The sequence below is a fragment of the Cottoperca gobio genome, chromosome 19 (genome assembly GCF_900634415.1).
Source record: "Cottoperca gobio chromosome 19, fCotGob3.1, whole genome shotgun sequence".
NCBI lineage: Eukaryota > Metazoa > Chordata > Actinopteri > Perciformes > Bovichtidae > Cottoperca > Cottoperca gobio.
This window is the reverse complement of record NC_041373.1, coordinates 5239615-5258432: the sequence shown is the minus strand read 5'-3', so window position 1 is coordinate 5258432 and position 18818 is coordinate 5239615. Positions and strand designations below refer to the sequence as shown.

The window sequence follows — 18818 nt, the reverse complement described above, 5'->3', positions numbered from 1 at the left end:
TCATTTTGAAAAGGTTTCGTATTTGAATAGGCTTTCAAAAGTGATTTAAAAAGCAAAATGTGTGTGTGTGTGTGTGTGTGTGTGTGTGTGTTAATCCGCGGCTGAAAATAGTCCCCAACAAATGCACTATTTACTCCTGTTTGAGGAACGTTTGATAAACACTAGTGACTAACCAGCTGTTTTGGGAAATAACCAAGCTTTTTAAGAATACTGAAACTGTAGCAAGTTGGAATGTATTGAGAGATGGACCAACACGTTGTTGTTTTTGGTAAAGACAAATATAGAATGACACCTGACACTACTGATGCCAGCTGTGTTAACAATGCTAATAGCCTTCTTTTTAATTATAATGTTCATTATGATTTGACCACATCACTTGCATAAACGCTCCATACTGTTGGCGCCTTGTGTTCGTCTTCGTCATGTACAGCAGCAGCTCGCTCGGTACATTTCCCTCGTCTGTTTAGCTCGTGACTGAACACACATGCTGGCTTTTTTTTCTCCAATCTTCCCATATGTGTTGCTGGTCGGCAGCTCATACAGGATTTGTTATCGCTCCCCTTCCTCTCGGGGAGTCGGCGGTGGCTCGTCTCCTCTTCTGATGCAAGAGAAACCCCTGCAGCAGTACACTGCTGTGCTCGTGTGTGTGTGTGAGGGTGTGTATGTGTTTAATAGTCCCCCACTGCTCCCCTTTGATGTTTCATTGATTTGCCAGCTCACTAAGTGCACTCACAAGCATGGGAGATAGACCCACTGCAAAATACACATCATACATTAGCAAACAATTATGTTACATTAAATACGAGCACACACATGTTCATGGACTTGTGGTCATGGTAGCTGTGGATATGGATGTTCAAACAGAGGGGATCGACAGTGTGTCCATATTAAGAGTGAACATGGATTCTGCAACTGCTGCTGCCACTGACACTGTCAGAAACACAATGGAGCAGAGTGCTGCATAATTCTCTCCTTTTCATTGCACCCAGCTTCACTTATACACATATTAATGCTCCATTTTGCTTCTCTTGTGCTCTTGTCTTTCTGTCTGGAGTGGCCAAAGTAATCACAGCCCATTGTCTTCTCTATTCGCCTCAGTGTCGAATTTGTGAGGAACGTACCACACTGTGGAATTAAGACAGGGAAAGGGGATCCTATTGAAGCGGTCTCCAGTATTCCAGTTATTCATCAGCCATCTTCATTTTGGCGGAAATTTATTATGAACCTATTTTTCTTCTGCTTGTTAAAGTAGCTATATAAACAAAGCCGAGGAAATTGTTAATTTAAAAGAAATATAATTGCTTCGTCGAATATTCTTCCGTATAATAACATACCAAACATAGTACTATACCTCATTACCATACATATTACCCATTTTCCTCACTTTTTGAGTTGGGAAAATGTAAGTAATAAGGGTACGACCAGGGTTTTCATTGTGTGTCGTGTCCTGGAAGATATCAATGTCCTGGACAAATGGGAGAAAATCTGTTTATTGAGTTTAAAAACAATTGATATGCAGTCTATATAAAGAACATTTTCAATGCATGTAGGATTCTAATAGTTTTTTATGGAAAAGCAGGCTTCTTTTGTTTATACATTATATTCCAAATAAAATAAGTCCATAAGTAGACATAAAGCTGACAGAATGGCATCTTGTTAGCACGCTTGTGTCATCACAGCAGCTGGGGCTGGTGCCGATTTGCTGGTAATTTCTTGGCAAAAATGACCAATAATGGTTCGGATGCCAGTTTCAGCATATTCCTGAAACACTGAATTTAATTCAGCCTATTTTAATAAAATTCTAATTGTGCTTAGAGGGAATGATTTTAACCAGACATTATGACCAGACCTTTGTCCCTTTAGCTGTGTATCCCTTTACAACGAGTTGTCTTTTCATGTGCAAAGAGGACGTTTTTAAAGATATACGTCTCCAGTAGGAACCAGTGCCACAGGCAGGCTAGGTAAACTGAAAAGAGCCAGACTACATACTGGTTTTGGTCTTTTTGTGAGATGATTTGTTGACGACGACCAACATACTGAATATTTCCAGCCTTACCCTTTAGATTACAGTTGGTAACAAAAATGAATGCTCACTGTAAACAACATACCAAAAAATATACCAAATGCAAATTTCTTCACTGCAGTGAAGGCAAAGCGGTATGTTTGTGGATCATACAATAATACTAATTATTTTTGGTATCAACTGACAGATTAATCCTTGTGTGTTTGGATCATGTGTGTTTGCATCATGTATGTTTGGATCATGTATGTTTGCATCATGTGTGTTTGCATCATGTATGTTCGCATCATGTGTGTTTGCATCATGTATGTTTGCATCATGTGTGTTTGCATCATGTATGTTCGCATCATGTGTGTTTGCATCATGTATGTTCGCATCATGTGTGTTTGCATCATGTATGTTTGCATCATGTGTGTTTGCATCATGTGTGTTTGCATCATGTGTGTTTGGATCATGTATGTTTGCATCATGTGTGTTTGCATCATGTGTGTTTGCATCATGTGTGTTTGCATCATGTATGTTTGCATCATGTGTGTTTGCATCATGTGTGTTTGGATCATGTATGTTTGCATCATGTGTGTTTGGATCATGTGTGTTTGCATCATGTGTGTTTGCATCATGTGTGTTTGGATCATGTATGTTTGCATCATGTATGTTTGGATCATGTATGTTTGCATCATGTATGTTTGCATCATGTGTGTTTGGATCATGTATGTTTGGATCATGTATGTTTGCATCATGTGTGTTTGGATCATGTATGTTTGCATCATGTATGTTTGGATCATGTATGTTTGCATCATGTGTGTTTGCATCATGTATGTTTGCATCATGTGTTTGCATCATGTGTGTTTGGATCATGTGTGTTTGGATCATGTGTGTTTGCATCATGTATGTTTGCATCATGTGTGTTTGGATCATGTGTGTTTGCATCATGTGTGTTTGGATCATGTGTGTTTGCATCATGTGTGTTTGCATCATGTGTGTTTGGATCATGTGTGTTTGCATCATGTGTGTTTGCATCATGTGTGTTTGGATCATGTATGTTTGCATCATGTGTGTTTGGATCATGTATGTTTGCATCATGTATGTTTGCATCATGTGTGTTTGGATCATGTATGTTTGCATCATGTATGTTTGGATCATGTATGTTTGCATCATGTATGTTTGGATCATGTATGTTTGCATCATGTGTGTTTGCATCATGTGTGTTTGGATCATGTATGTTTGCATCATGTGTGTTTGGATCATGTATGTTTGCATCATGTATGTTTGCATCATGTGTGTTTGGATCATGTATGTTTGGATCATGTATGTTTGCATCATGTATGTTTGGATCATGTATGTTTGCATCATGTGTGTTTGCATCATGTATGTTTGCATCATGTGTGTTTGCATCATGTGTGTTTGGATCATGTATGTTTGCATCATGTATGTTTGGATCATGTATGTTTGCATCATGTGTGTTTGCATCATGTATGTTTGCATCATGTGTGTTTGCATCATTTGTGTTTGGATCATGTGTGTTTGGATCATGTGTGTTTGCATCATGTATGTTTGCATCATGTGTGTTTGGATCATGTGTGTTTGCATCATGTGTGTTTGGATCATGTGTGTTTGCATCATGTGTGTTTGCATCATGTGTGTTTGCATCATGTGTGTTTGGATCATGTGTGTTTGCATCATGTGTGTTTGGATCATGACTTTTCACTAACTTTCAAAACTTCACTGTAAAAATATATATTTTACAATTACCAATGTGATCCTTTACTCGGCCGTCTTAAACAAGTTAGGTGAATAACAAATAGTCGTCTGCAAACATTCACAAAAAAACTTTTTAGAGGATGTGTGCCCCTTCAGGGAGCCTGGATGCTTTGCAAGTTGCTCATCTGTGTCTCGCATGTCTCACATACAGAATGTGACCGGAGTGTTTTTTATACAGAGAACCATCCTCAGACTACCCCTGCCATATGTGTCCCAGTGAGCTAGCTCAACTCTAACCCATTCAGACAGCCGCTTTTGTTGCCCTCGTGCTGTTTGGCTGTTGATATGATGCTCGGTGGAAAATCGCTATTCCCCAATCTGACATGCAGAATAGCGGGAGTGTTTTCCACCGTTAAAAGGCTTAGGAGTCCGACCACTGCTCCGGCTGGCTTGTCGACTGGCACTGTGCTGAGGCACGTGGCCAGAATCATTTATTGACACTTCACTGCCATCTGCAAAGACTGCAAGGTTTGCGTAGCGGGCTGCACATTAATAAGGCAGAACTTAGTGAAAAGCCATAACAGGATGAAAAGTTCCCACTAGATTTTATGTGAAAGACAATCATCATTCAGTGTCAGCTAAACATCTGAATATAGATATAGAGACGAAACTGACATGATCGCCGTATTTACACTGTAGACTTGGATAACTGTGTGGCTCACAGGGGCAGCAGTGGAAAGTAACTAGTATAGTATAGTAAAGTATATTTACTCAAGTAACTTAAGTGCAATTTTGAGATACCTATACTTCACTTATTATTTTCCTCACTGTGTGTGCTGTGCTGTGTACATGTGTGCGACCATTAAAACTTAGGATTTCCATTTCCTGCTACTTTATATGTCTACTCTACTACATTTCAGAGGGAAATATTGTAATTTTTTACTCCACATTTGATGTTTCAGATTCAAAAACTGTAATGTCCCTGAGGCAATTTGCTCTACAGACAGTAGTCCAAACAAATGCACAAGATCAATATCTCCTACACTGCCTCCATGAATCACGGAAAAAGAAGATGCTATGAGATGACATGAGTGTTGTTTTACTTTAGCTGCTTTGCAGATTTAGACTAATACAATACACTATATTATTAAATTTATAAATGATGATGTATAGCTTAAGATGCCCAGCAGGATATAAAGTAGTTAAAAATAGCTTACCAGCTGCAACAAAAACACATTAATGCATTACTAATTATAATGCAGTAATATACTATAATGGAAGAAACTTTTCCTTTTGGTACTTTAAGTATATTTTGATTAAACTTTTGTAATTTTACTTATGTTAATTTTTTTTATGCAGGATTTGTACTTGTAACAGAGTATTTTTACACTGTGGTATTACTGAGTAGGATTTGTCAGTTGCAGTTTGTAAACAAAGTTAGCTCAGCGACACCAGAAGTGCACGCCCCATGACCGCGGTTACAGTGCTCGCCAGCGGGTGAAACGAGCTTTGTCCGCTTGCCGTTGCTATATTAGTGGGGTTTTTCCAGCGCTTTGTCCTTTTGGTTGCATGCTTACGATCTGGCACCTGCTCGCTACGTTTTCATAGAGGTGGACCCCAAAGAAACGTCCCGAACAAAGCAAACATAAGAAAGTCCAGGCAGAGGGCTGCAGGGTCTCTGTAGATACAGACACCGCCACACACTTCTGATGGGTCATCAGTGATGATTATTTTTGGAAAATCCTACTCATTCTGACTTTAAGTGACATATCTGAATACTTCTTCCACCACTGCAAAAGGGTGTTAATTTTCTAAAAAGGCACATCCTGTGTGGATATGTCGAGGTCAAACCCAGACTCCAATCATCGCTCAAAGTCTATAAAACCTCTGGTCAAACCTAAGTTCAGCAGCGAATACCTGGGCAGGGAAGTGAATAAGAGGTTAGCTTCCTCTCACTTCAGCGAGGCAATTAACCCCCAGCTGCTCTGTGGAACATGGATCATGTCATAGGTCAACATAGGTCAGTCTGTAATAGCCGCATTGTAAATGACAGTTCATACGATGTGACACAGTCTTACCAGCGCAGCGTGTCTGTTGACCAGCAGGGATTCAGATGCTCTCTCAATTATCAGTCTCACTGGAAAGGAATGCCACGGGACACAGCAGTAATACCCGTGAAATCTCTGAGTTCAGAGGTGTGGCAGCTGTTTGTCGGGGGGGCATGTTACAGCTGTGCACAGCTGCCTCATCAATCACACCCTGTGTGTGAGCTGCTGGGAAATCTGGGTCTGACCAGCCTGTCGCTGGAGCTATAACACTCGGCAGTGGACAAGTTAAAGATGTGCAGGTTTTAGGTTGAACAGCAACAGAAAGTGCTGTAGATTCATATACATATATATGAAAGCCTCTTTCTTATATCACAGTGTCAAGGAGAGGAACTAATGGAGCTTAGAAGTAAACGATGAAGCTCTTTTCATGCTTCACAACTTGCTGGAAGAGGTAAGGGTCAACTGTACATAATGGAAGATGGTATTTAATGTACTGCATCACTTCTAAGCGTCTGCTGCTGCTCTCTGAGGGTTCAGTGGGAGGTTATTCATATCAGAAATGGTTGGATATTTTGTATAACTTGCATAATGTTGATAATATTACCCTGTTTGACTTTAAGGGTAGCAGCATGTGGCTGTGTATTATTCATTCATTCTGTCTATTTATTTATTTACTTAAGTTTAACTTCCTTTGTGTTTGGCCTCCCACACGCCCACCTCTGTGTTAATAATCATTTATTATAATTTTATTCTAACTTATACTACTTAAATATTTTTCTACTTTCTTCTGACATTATTTAAACATAAGATGTAGAAACCTTTCACTTTACCGCAAACTGGACTATTAATGACAAGTCACACAATACATAAATAGCCATAAAACATTGTTCTTGCATCAAATAATGAATATTCCATCTTTGATATGTTATAAGTGCTTTCATGAACAAATATACATTCCTATTGTTTGCCAAAAAGTCATTCACAGGCAAAGAAATGTACAATAAGCTGTCCTACATAGTGATTCTGCTACTGCATCTCTGGGGTCAGTTACAGCCCACAGGTTGTCCTGTTACAGTTTACAACTCCAATAACAGAGACTGTATCTAATAATGTTTAACAGCTGAAAAAAACTAAAGTAACGTTTTATGTTCTGTACTGTAGCAAAAAATCCTGTTCCCATAAAATTAGGAAAAGACATCAAACTGTGGTGAAAAGTAACTATTCATTCAATTGTCTTGTTTGTATTACTTTGGAATGAGCCCTTCATGTCTACATAGGGAGCAGATCCTCTTCCACAGAGTCCGCCATGCTGCACCGCCATGTTTCTACAGGAAGTCAGAACGGACAAACCAAACTCTGGCTCTGGTAGTTCTCTGACAGGCTTGTGATTCTGAGATAACGTTTCTAAGTTGTGTTGCTCCTAAAGTATTGTGGTGGATTTGTACACGTGATTTGTAACAGAGTATTTCTATAGAGCTGAGTGCTTCTTCCAGCACTGACATCGACCATCAAGTTCAGTATGTTTCTTTAGCTGTAAGAGAGACAGACAATAAGAGCGGAACATTCGGGTTTATCAGTCAATTGTTTAGTTTATAAAATGTCAAAAAATTAGGGAAAAGTGACGTCTTCAAATGCTCGTTTTGTTCACAACAGTCTAAAACCCAAAGATATCCACCACAGTGATATAAAACAGGGAGAAACAGCAAACACTCACAGTGGAGATGCCGTACTGTACACTTTGCCATTTGCTTTATGTAATGTAATATTTATTAATGGAGTAATTACTCCACAATTCATTTCAGACTATGATTGTGGTTATAGTCTGATTTGATCACCTCCACTCCTCCTTGAGACTCACCAACCCTCCACATAATGTGTCCAGACTCCAGCTGAAGCTCAGCCAGATGCCAGAACATTTTCTGCAACAATAATAAAGTTTAGCTGATACTGTAAAGCAATAACGTACTTACAGCTAAGGTTTCTCTCACTCTCCCATTAAAAAGGATTGTGGGCAGCTTTGTTGGCTCAAGGTTGTTGCTGTTGTGATTATCAACAGCGGTGCAGCCAGACCGGATTATACAGCGTTCACTGCTCCGGTGGTTGTGGTGGGACACGGCTGGGATGCAGCCAGCTGTTTGTTAATTGTTGTGGAGAAAAAAAAGAAGCTAAATGACAAGTGGAGTAAAACCTTGCAATGTCAGACAGGCTGGTGTTAATTTCAACAATTATATCAAATTACACACATAAAATAAAACATTTGGATTGAATCTAAATTTAGTGAAACAGATCTGACGCTTATGCTTCTGGATATTTTAGTTTTTAAGTTGATGATGATCTTGCGTCGGAGTTTGGTGTCACAATGTTGCAGTGGTTTAGTGAGGCTGCTCGTGTGCTCGGACGTATGTTAAAAACCATGAACACAGGTTCCCCTAACAAAGCAGCTCCTCTGCTGTGAAGACAAAGACGTTCCGCAGAACAATGTAACACATGTGACACACGGACTTGAACGTTTTCTACATGAAAGCTCACTTAATGGAAACTTGACGGTTCTATTCTTGAATGGATCAAGTCAGACAGGAAGGTGTAACGAGTAAAATTACACAACTCTGTTCATTGTCTTCCTTCAGTGATAACGGTTCAATTTCAAGCTGGAGAAATCCAGAGATCTTGCATGACTTGTTCTGCCCTCATGAAATTCATGGAGTCACTCATCCAAATAAATATAAATAGACGTTGCTCTGACTGTGTGTACTTCAGAGTTCAGAAAAGATGGATGTTTTATGCACATTTTGTGGCAGCCGGTTCAACCTCAATAACCTTTGTGCCGTCCATTATGTGGCCTGATGACTGTATGAGTGGGTTTGACCCGGAGATACTCAAGTCAAACACGGCTGCACGGCAGTTTGTTACCTTGGACTCTGAGCCTGAAGGGTTGGATATGAGTCTGAAGACATTCAACTCATTTAACAGCACTGATTCACGTTGCTAATTAAACAAGTTTAAGAACAGTAAATGTTGACTCTACAGATGTAAGGTGATAAAAAACTCTTCTTTTAAGGCATTACGTTTGAAAGAACACATTTCCTTTAAATGAATTCAAACACAGCCCACACAGTCGATCCTAAACTACTTTACTACTGTGAACTGAATGTTTGCTGCTGCCCCCTCACCGGGTGACGGGCGGACGCCTACTGTAGTCACATTTTACAAGGTCCATTTTTATCTATGGGGTCATATCCAAAGTGCTTCGCCTCATTCTCCATTCAGCACGACGCGCTACTTTCCTCTAATTCACGGTAGCCAAGCGAACAACGATAGTATCATTTACTGGAGGGTCGAGCATGCGATGTGTCGGACAGACTTGTACGCATTTTTTATTAAAAAAGATTATTACAGATTTGAATATTAAAGTTTTTACCCACGTTCAAATGGTAGTTTGTTTCCCTATAAAATAGTGACAGACACAGTAGACATTTGTAAGCAAGCTTAATGGTATCACTTTACTTTATACAGTTGAACATGTGCTTTGCCCCGTCTCCCTTACACTCCCTGCACATGTGCAGCTATAAAGGTCACGCTCGAAGTTAGCTAGCTAGTAAGAGATAAACTCTGTAAACTAAAGATATTTAGTTCACATTAATGTTTGAAAATGTAACAAACATTAATAAATCATCACATTTGAGAAGCAGGAAACGGAACATTTGGCATTTTTGCTTAAAAAAAACATTATTTGTGTCTTAAAATAGTTTCATTTCTGTCATTTGATTTATCCACTAATGAAGCTCTAGATTTCTGCTTTCTTGTTTGTTTTCAAACAATGTGTTTCACTTTTACGAGCGATAAAGATGATTGAGGACGATGAGCGCATGATACCGATGTGTTTGTATCTCGGGACGCAGATCGAACACAGAATATCGTATCAAGTTTGAACAACAGTAGTGGATTCTCATATTGTAAGCAGCAACAATATTTAATGAAAGAATAATCGTCTTGGCGTTACCTCAACCACAGCATCTGGCAGCATTAGTGTTCAGACAGCACCTTCTCCTGCAGGACCTACACACCATTGTTTTGTGTTTGATGCCACGTTTGTAAGTCAGAATTATTTTTTGGATAATTTACATAAAACACAAGATGAGTGGAGAACAGAAGGGCAACATTTCTGCTGTTAATGTGTTGAATGTAAAAATGTTTATCCCTTTAATCCTGAATGATCCTTTAGCAGTGAAAACACAAACATTTATTTGTAACATGAATCTGTATTCATTTCATTTCATTTCTCTATTTGATTCATCCTCATCAAACTTCTCAGACGCTTCCTAATTTGTTTAGCTCTCTTGTGTTGTTACAAAATTTAATTCCATTTTAGGGCTCCACGATGTGAGGATAGATAATATGCGATACAGGATTACTTTGTTGAAAATCACGAATAATATTACTTGCAATAACTAGACATTAAAGTGCACTCAGTTCTACCTTCTGCTGCTTTCAGTGAGCTGCTAATTACAACACATTTCTTGTTGGATGTAAAAAAGTTGAACTGAACACAAAAGGCACCACCAGTGCAGTTTCCAACTGATGCTCTTTAAGCTAACAAAAAAAATCCCTGAGTGCAATATCGCAGTGTTTATCGCACAAAGTGACGATGAGCGGCTGTGGCTCAGAGAGAAGATTGGTCATCCACCAATCAGAGGTGCGGTCGACGTGTCCTTGAGCAAAGTGGCAACGCTGTGTGAGTGTTCATCCCTCCTGAGGAGCAGCTGGCACCTTATCTGATAGCCTCTGCCTCCGTTATGTGTTGTAAAAGCACTCTGAGTGGTCGCAAAGACAAGAAAAGCGCTATATAAAAAGCAGTCCGCTATATATTGTACATCCCTAATTCATTTACGCTTCAGTCATGAAAATGCATCACGCTGTCGCACCATGTTGCATGACATGTATGAATTAAATCATTGACCAAGTGTGATTGTTGTGATCCTTATCAACCATTTCTCGTGTCCACTTATCGCTGCAACCGAAGCCACTTAAATATGACAACTGCAGCAAGCGTCTTATGGATGATTGCCAGGAGAGCGTGAGAGCGAGGAGCTCCTCTGAGACGTCCTGTGGGAAGGGTTATCGACTGTTGCTGTGGAAAATAAAACACCAGTGTTAGCCGAGCTCGCTTTCTTACTTTCCACCTGAAGAAAAGTTCCTCTGCAGCAAATCTAAGAGACAAATCGAAACTTGTTAGGGAAAAGTTAGAGAATGTATCGCTTCATCCATCTCTCCTCTTCTGCTTGTTATTCTCTTCTTCCTCCATGTTGCATTTCTCCTGTGCACATAAGCTCTGGCATGCACTCACTTCACTAAACACAAACTTTATAATTCCCGCAGCATTCTTTTCTCCTCAGTAGCTTGATTCTTGTGTGGTTGCAGGCAGAAGGTGTGCAGCGTCTGGCTGACGATCACACTCCGAGACCGTAAATCTCCAAACGTATGAGAGGCAGCACACATAATCTGTCAGGCTGCTCTCCGTGTGAGGAGATGTGGGTGGGTGCTTGTGTATGGTTTCGTTTTAAGGACTCTCAAAACACTTTGAATGTAGAAAGAGCCAAGCCCAAAGAGATCATTTGGTGCAGATTATGTGTGCATGCATGTGCATTTTATTCTTTCATGTCCTTTGACAGGAATTGTTAGTGTTTCCGTCATGTTTGCGCACACATGCATGACCGAGTGCCACGCCTGCATGCTCTCAGCCTCAAGAAATCCAGCGTGCACCCATACACTGCTTGTGAGCACTAAGCACAGCACAGATGCATAAGGCGATCAGAGCCGGCTTCACATAGCACTGTGGGAGCTCATTACTGTATTCTTTGGGCTGCAAAATGTCTGTCAGTGAGGATTCATTAAAAGCCAACCTGCTGCAGCAGCTCCTGGTAGAGCTGTAATGAGAGGTCCTTCTCAAATTTGGGCTCCCTGGTGGTTCGGATGGGACAGGTGAAATATGGGAGGTAATCTGCATTACGGAGAGAGGCTTTGTTGCGTTCATTAGCATGACAATGCTCGTGTTTGCTCAGTTCTTTACGGAACAGCTCGTTGTCGCCTGCTCAGGGTTAGAGCGCTTTCTAGTAGCTGCAGAATAACATCCATTTATCTTATCTTTCCTCAAACATTTCACTCGGCTGCTGCCTGCCCAGTTTTATTATCCTGGTTTCTACACACTGTCCTCTTTCAAAATGTAATTGAAGTATTGTTCAATAGTTTCTGTCCCAGGTAGACTATTCTGATGGCAGTCTGGGCGTATTTTCTCTCTGGGTTAGAGGTTTGTTTAACCTGGCTGCCGCTCTATCTGAGGCTCTCTAATTTTATCTTCAGGATTCAGCTTCCTTCTTGTTGAGCCTCTGTTGGCAGAGGAAGATGTAAAGGCTGCTTTCTCTGAGCTAAACTGTTTATTTAGTCTGTGCCTGTGTGCTAAAAGCTTCCTTTTTCAGTCACTGTTTTGTTTCTTTGCATTGTTTTCCCGAGGCCATTTTGTTTGCTTTTGTGTTGTACATTTGTTGGTGTCCACTCATTGATAAGTGTATTGCTATAGCAGCAGAAATAGATGTCTCAGCATCATCTGTGCGCATCTGTGTTTTCTTCTCCCTTTCTGAACTTCTTATCTCGTGTCTTGCAGACTCGCACACCACGTGTGACACGACTCAGCCCGACACAGCCGGCTCTTGCTGACCAGGCCAGCAGGGTATCCTTTGCGTCAGCTGAAAATCTGGAGACCATGTCGGAGCCTGATATGCCCATCGGCTTTAACCGGATGAACCGGCTTCGCCAGAGCCTGCCGCTGGCCCGCTCGTCCAGCCAGGCAAAGCTGCGGGCGCCAGGTCAGACCTCTTTCTTTAAGAAAAACACCTTCACTGTGTGTGCTACACTGGGACTTCAATGATATCCAGGTGCATCTGTTAATCAGAACCACAACAACAAGAGCTAGCAAAGCGTAGTTTAATTCTCTATACTGTATCACTAGAAACTGGCTACAGTAGAAGATGTGCTGCAGGAATAAGGTTTCAGTTTAATATCTTTTATAATGACTAACTCATGCAATGAGAAGTTTATTGACTCCAGTTTATTTGTTTTGTTACATGCTGGTGGTTCCTTCTTTTGTAACATATATATATATATATATATATATATATATATATATATATATATATATATATTCCATTTACACTACAGTCTAATGAAACCCAAGCTTACATGTTTTACACATTTTGCTTGTTGGACTCACATTTTAGTGGATTTACTGTCGTCTGGCACGACGGCAGCAGAGGAGGTGGAGGTTGACACCACTTCCTGAGTCGTGCTGATCTGTCGTTTCCACCACTCGTCTCTATTTCCATCAGAATCATGTTTGCAGTTAGATCATCTTGAGACGAGGCCAAGTTTGTTGTTTCCCTGCGTTACAGTGACGCTGTGAAAGAAAAGACCAATAATTCAGTCTGTGTTTTGAGTTGGGCTCTCCTCAACTGATGAATCAATTCATCCCCATACAGTAATCAGTAACGTAGTCAATTGGCTTACAAACATGTTGTAGTATAGTGTGAAGACTTTTGGATTGCTTCAAAATCAAACATTGAAAATATTGCACCTTAAACTAAAACAAATGGCCACAAATATTCATTTTTTCTCTTTAAACATCTCAAAATGTTTTCAATGCTAATAAAATGCATCCTTGATGAATGTGGATGTGACCCGTCTACAGACAGGCAGCCCTTTGATTGACAAGCTGAGATCCAATCACACACTGGACGTGTCCACACATGTAAACTATTAAACTCGTTTGATGTTTGACACGTTAGTTGTTTCGTTATAGCAGCGTCCTTATCCAGGGAATCACGTATTGGAGTTGACTGAAGGCATCGAGTGTTAATCTAGTGAACTTGCTCCAGCGCTCTGAGTGTCAAGTCAAAGTCAGACTTCAGTCAAATGATCTCACCAAGCTGCCTGTCATCGATTATTAATAGATTTGGCAAGAAGCAAAAATCATCTGTTTCTTAAAGTATGATCTCATGTGAGGACGGTGATGCATTTGCAGGAGCTAAAAAAGGTGGGACAAAATGCAATTGACAGAACATATGTTAAGAATTGTCAGTGGTCGTCGTAAGTTTGAATATGTGAGGAGGGCGTGTTCAAGCTAAACTGAGTATTTAGTTGACTCCTTACACTCTAATCGCGCACAAACAAAAAAGAAAACTGTCCCTCCATTCTGTATTTCCATCCCTGACTCTAAACTTCATTACCCCCCCTCCCTTCAACCATCACGGATCTCCCTCATTGCTCCTCCCCATCCATAAATGCAGGGATCTTGTTCCTCCAGCTTGGGGAGGAGACTCGCAGGGTGCACCTGACCCACGAGCTGACCAGCCTGGATACTCTGAGGGCCCTCATTGTGCACATGTTCCCCCAGAGGCTCACCATGGCCATGCTCAGGTACGCCTGGAATAAATAAAAGTTATTGAACTATATACATGCTCATTGATTGGCCTACACGTTTGTTTTTTAACATCCGCAGTCCTACAAGTTTTATCAAATCAATACCAAGGTCAGCAGTGTAAGTGAAATGTTGCCTTTTCATCCTTGGACACATTTATAGAAATAATAACTTTTGTAAACAGATGGAGAATGAAAGCAGGAAAGGATGAAAACACACAGATGGAAATCAATAAAACCAGAGGAGGTGAAATAGCCTCTTACCGGCCTCAAGTGCACATACATAAAACCTTTAAAGTCAAAGCTCTTTTGATATAAGAGTTTTTCCCTTATTTGAGAAGCCCAGTTAGCGTTAGTCAGTAATTAGGGATGTAATCTGTCTGTCTGCTTCACAACATACAACATACAATGCAATATACATCTCTCATTGTGCTGTTAAGTTTGTATTCCAATCAGGAAGTGGAAGCTAGCGGGCTAAGCTAACTAGTGGTGTAAGAAGTGAAAGGTACATCTATGGTACACTTATTCTCCGTAGATGTTATTTGTTCATGTTATTTCAACACCAGCTGAGTCACTGGCAGTTTCCGCACACTTGCTGTGTTTCTTACACATTAAACAAAGTGAGCTAGTTAGCGTTAGCGGTCTCCCAATCATGTGACCAGACCGTCAAAAGTCACAGCATGAGAAAGTTCCGTGACCTCAACTCTCGTACGTTATCCCAACGTGTGAATCACGACACGGAGTCATAAAATCATATATGGGATCATCTACAGCTAAAAACACTGATGTAGGTGTGATGTCACTGCAGAAAAAATAAGAAAGATTTGCATTCAATTTCTTTAAATTGTCTTTGGAGGTTACCAAGTCTCATCTTTATTTATTTATATAGCAACTTTCATACAAACATGCAGCCCCAAGTGCTTCGCATAGAAACAACTGAAATAAACAACAATAAATACAATTTTGCAAGAAAACAACATAAATTACAACAGTGAGATGTTAAAAATCAATAATACAATAGTAAAAAGCAGAGATAGCTTTCCAGTGTAATGTCCAGAGACGGTGAGTTCCACAATTTAGGGACATAAGAACAGAACAGGTGATCTGGTACTTTTATAGGACATTTAAAAGAAAAGGCTCCAACATAAAATAAAAGCTATGATGTAGGGAGGAGCAAGGTCTCAAGGTCAAAACTAAAAACATTGATTCCTTACTAAAGATGAATTTCGATTTCACTTAGTGTCAGACGTGATGTTGAGGAATACTACAAACTGTGACAGGTTTTTATACAGGACAAATATTCTTTTAATTTTCACATCATTTTATGAAATCAGGTAGGTATTTTCATCACGGTGTTAATAATAGATTGTCTGTACAATCTGCTCTGAGGCTGCTTGGTGATACATTTAAATTGACAAAAAATCGTTATTGTCAGTAGGACTCTCTTAACTCCAAACTCACTGAATATTACACTTTTGATGAATTCAATATGAGACTGCGTCCTGTTGATTCTCTCATTACAGGCGGCTTAAGGGTTTTCCAATCCCCCCGTGTATGTACACGACTGTACATCAGTGATTATTAGCGTGTAATGGGTGCTGAAATGGTCTTTGCGTGGACTATTTATCAGTGTTTGATTCTTTTTCTATTCTTGTTTTGATGGTTATTGATGTTCAGGTCTCCCAACACGGCGCTGTTGATCAAAGATGAGACACGTAATGTCTTCTATGAGCTGGAGGACCCGCGGGACGTTCAGGACCGCTGCGTCATTAAGATTTACTGCAAAGAGCCAATCTACGGCACCTACCCTGGACACCAACACCCACACCTGGCTAACGGAGACCTGCGGGTAAGTGTCATTTTGTTCCTCTGTCTTTGTGTGCTTGCAAGTATGTTTCTCTGCACCACTGAGTTCCCCTAACTTTAAGAATTTACAAGGAAATGCTGTTCTCAGCTTCTCAAATATCATTACAGTTATATATCATATTAAAGTGAATATATTTGGGGCAACATTTTAAGACATCACCTTGGACAAACTGAGATTTTTCACTATTTTCTGACAACGATGGTTTGATTATTCTAGAACATAATCAGCAGATGAATGGATGAAGAAAGTAATCGTTAGCACCATTGACTGAGTTTTTACATTATTCAAGACTTTTCATCAGCATTAGATTTGTTCAGTGGTGCCAAATTGTACATCTTGAGAAAAGTATCCCGTTTCAGTTACAGTCACCTTTTCCTTCATTACCAATCCACTCTGTGCAGCCGGGTTATGATTCACAGATTAAGAAGCGAGACAAACACTTTTCCTTTCTGGCAGTCAGGCTGATAGCAGCCGACCAAATCCTCCCACAAATAATACACTTAGTAATTCCCCTTGACATAGTTATTTATTCACCCCCACGCCAGTATCCATCTCCCAGTCTTTCTATGTGTGTTTATAAACACTAGTTTGCTTTACATATATAACGTCCAAGCATAAGTTAGTCGTATACACTCTCTGAGTGAGTCATGTGACCTCACTTACTCCAGCACTACTGTTCCTGGACCAGCACCAGTCCTTCACATCACCGGTGTTGACTCGGCTGGATGCCGGCAGACTGTAAAAGAGCATAATCACTGTTGCTGTGGTCCAGTTCATCTGAAGACTGAGTCTGGTTGTTGTAGTAGAAGCATTGGTAATTGTAAACTGGACTGCACTTAATGTAAATAATTGCTAAAAACAAAACAAAAAACTTTTAAATACAATTACTCACCTTCACCCATGTCCACACATACACACCAATATATGGTGCTAGGACTAGTGTGTGTGAACAGTGGGGCAAAGGTTTTACAACGGTCCAAAACCTTTCCATTAGGAATTATTGCTGCAGCTTCAGAAATTATTCATGATTCAAAAACACATATGAAAATCAAATACAACAACAGGACAATGCTGCAAATAAAATAAACGTGCTGCAGGAAGCCAAAACAAATAACTTAACAGCGAACGTGCTGCATATCCAGTCAATACAACGGAAGTTCTCTAAATATGTCGTTATTATATATTAAAAAACTAAGGCCAAGAAAGAATACATACATTTTTATGTAGTCTCTTTACTATACTTTCTTCACGCTTCAAAAACAAACACACTCATCTGGTGCAAGCGGCAACCTCCGGTTAGGAAAAGTTAAGCCAATGCAGAAGTGCCTTAAACTTGCATTTTCTCTACTATCCAGCAGGGGGCGACTCCACTGGTTGCAAAAAGAAGTCGGATTGTGTAGTATAATATCGTTCTTATTAAGTCCTATAAGAAAATGACTCTTCTTCTTAGTTGCTTTATTACATTTTCCTAAATAGTTTATGGTCTCAACCACACATTTCAAGTCTTTTTTAATACAGCATGATGTTCATTTTGTAAATGATGAATCATTTAGAGAAGAATAGACAATGGCAGTGGTTCCCAAACTTTCTGTGGCCAAGGCACACTGAAGACCAAGCCAAAATCTCAGTTCATATCCGGGCAGAATCCCCTCTCTAACACATCGTATCACTGTTATCACTCTGAATTTGTTTTTAGCCTAGTCCTTGTAAGAAGCTATTCTCCTTCACAGTAGCAGAGAACCTTTGATGTGTCACACTCTAATATTTCCCACCATGCGCAAATGGCTAAAATGGGTTCGCTTTGACAGATTTTTTTTTTTTATATACATTTTTAGGCCAAAGCATATAAGACCTATTGTTTCTATATTGTGAAATAAGTGTGTAGGACAAAGTACCGATAAAGTACAGTGTTTCCCTGCGCTGCGCATGGACCTCATTGCAGAGCAGTATACCTAGGGGAAACACTGATGTAAATAAAAAATCCTTCATAACCTTGTGTATAGTTAAATGCAATAGGCCTAATTGTTTCAAAATCCCACGGCACACCATTTGGGAACCACTGGACTACGGTTATGCTTTAGGGCGTGGCTACCTTGTGATTGACATGTCACTACCACAGTGTTGTCCGGTTTGGGTGTCTGGGTTTTTGTCTTACAACTTTAACCCTTTTGTTTTCACTTCATGAAATTGAATTGTAACATTTTGATCATCCTAAACATATCCTGTTCAGCGTTCAGTTGCTTAGCTCCACCCTCTCGTGTCACTTCTGGTTCCAAAAAACCAAGATGGCGACGGCCAAAACTCCAAACGCGAGTCCACAAACCAATGGATGATGTCACAGTTACTTCTTCTGCACAGTCTACGGTCGAGTCTCTCTCTTGGCTCGAGAATCAAGCTCCCCCTAGAGTCCTGGAGAACGTCTTGTATTTACTGGATATGCAGCATTTTTCTGTTGCAATTGTTATTGTTGCAGTTGTGTTTTGTTTTTTACTTTGCATTGTTTCTGTATCTGTTGCGTGTTTGCTGTTAATGTATTGGTTGTCTTCCTGCAGCACATTCTTTCATTTGCAGCACATTTGAGTTGTATTTATTTTTGATTTTCATGTGTTTTTGAATCGGCATCGCTTCTGAAGCTGCAGCACGTTTTTCCTAATTGAAAAGGTCTCGGCCGTTTAGCACGTTTGCTCTTGTTTGTTAATGTGCGTGCAGGTGGTAG

The 18818-nt window shown here is 40.1% G+C and overlaps 1 protein-coding gene across 1 annotated transcript in view; it reads left to right on the top strand.

Annotated features, from left to right (window-relative positions):
- The window catches only part of srcin1b (SRC kinase signaling inhibitor 1b), a 98324-nt gene that overhangs the window by 54911 nt on the left and 24595 nt on the right, over positions 1 to 18818 (top strand). Inside the window, exons 4-6 of the mRNA XM_029455484.1 lie at positions 12428 to 12629; positions 14106 to 14235; positions 15913 to 16084. Coding sequence (XP_029311344.1) covers positions 12428 to 12629; positions 14106 to 14235; positions 15913 to 16084 — 504 coding nt within the window. The remainder of the gene's footprint in view (positions 1 to 12427; positions 12630 to 14105; positions 14236 to 15912; positions 16085 to 18818) is intronic.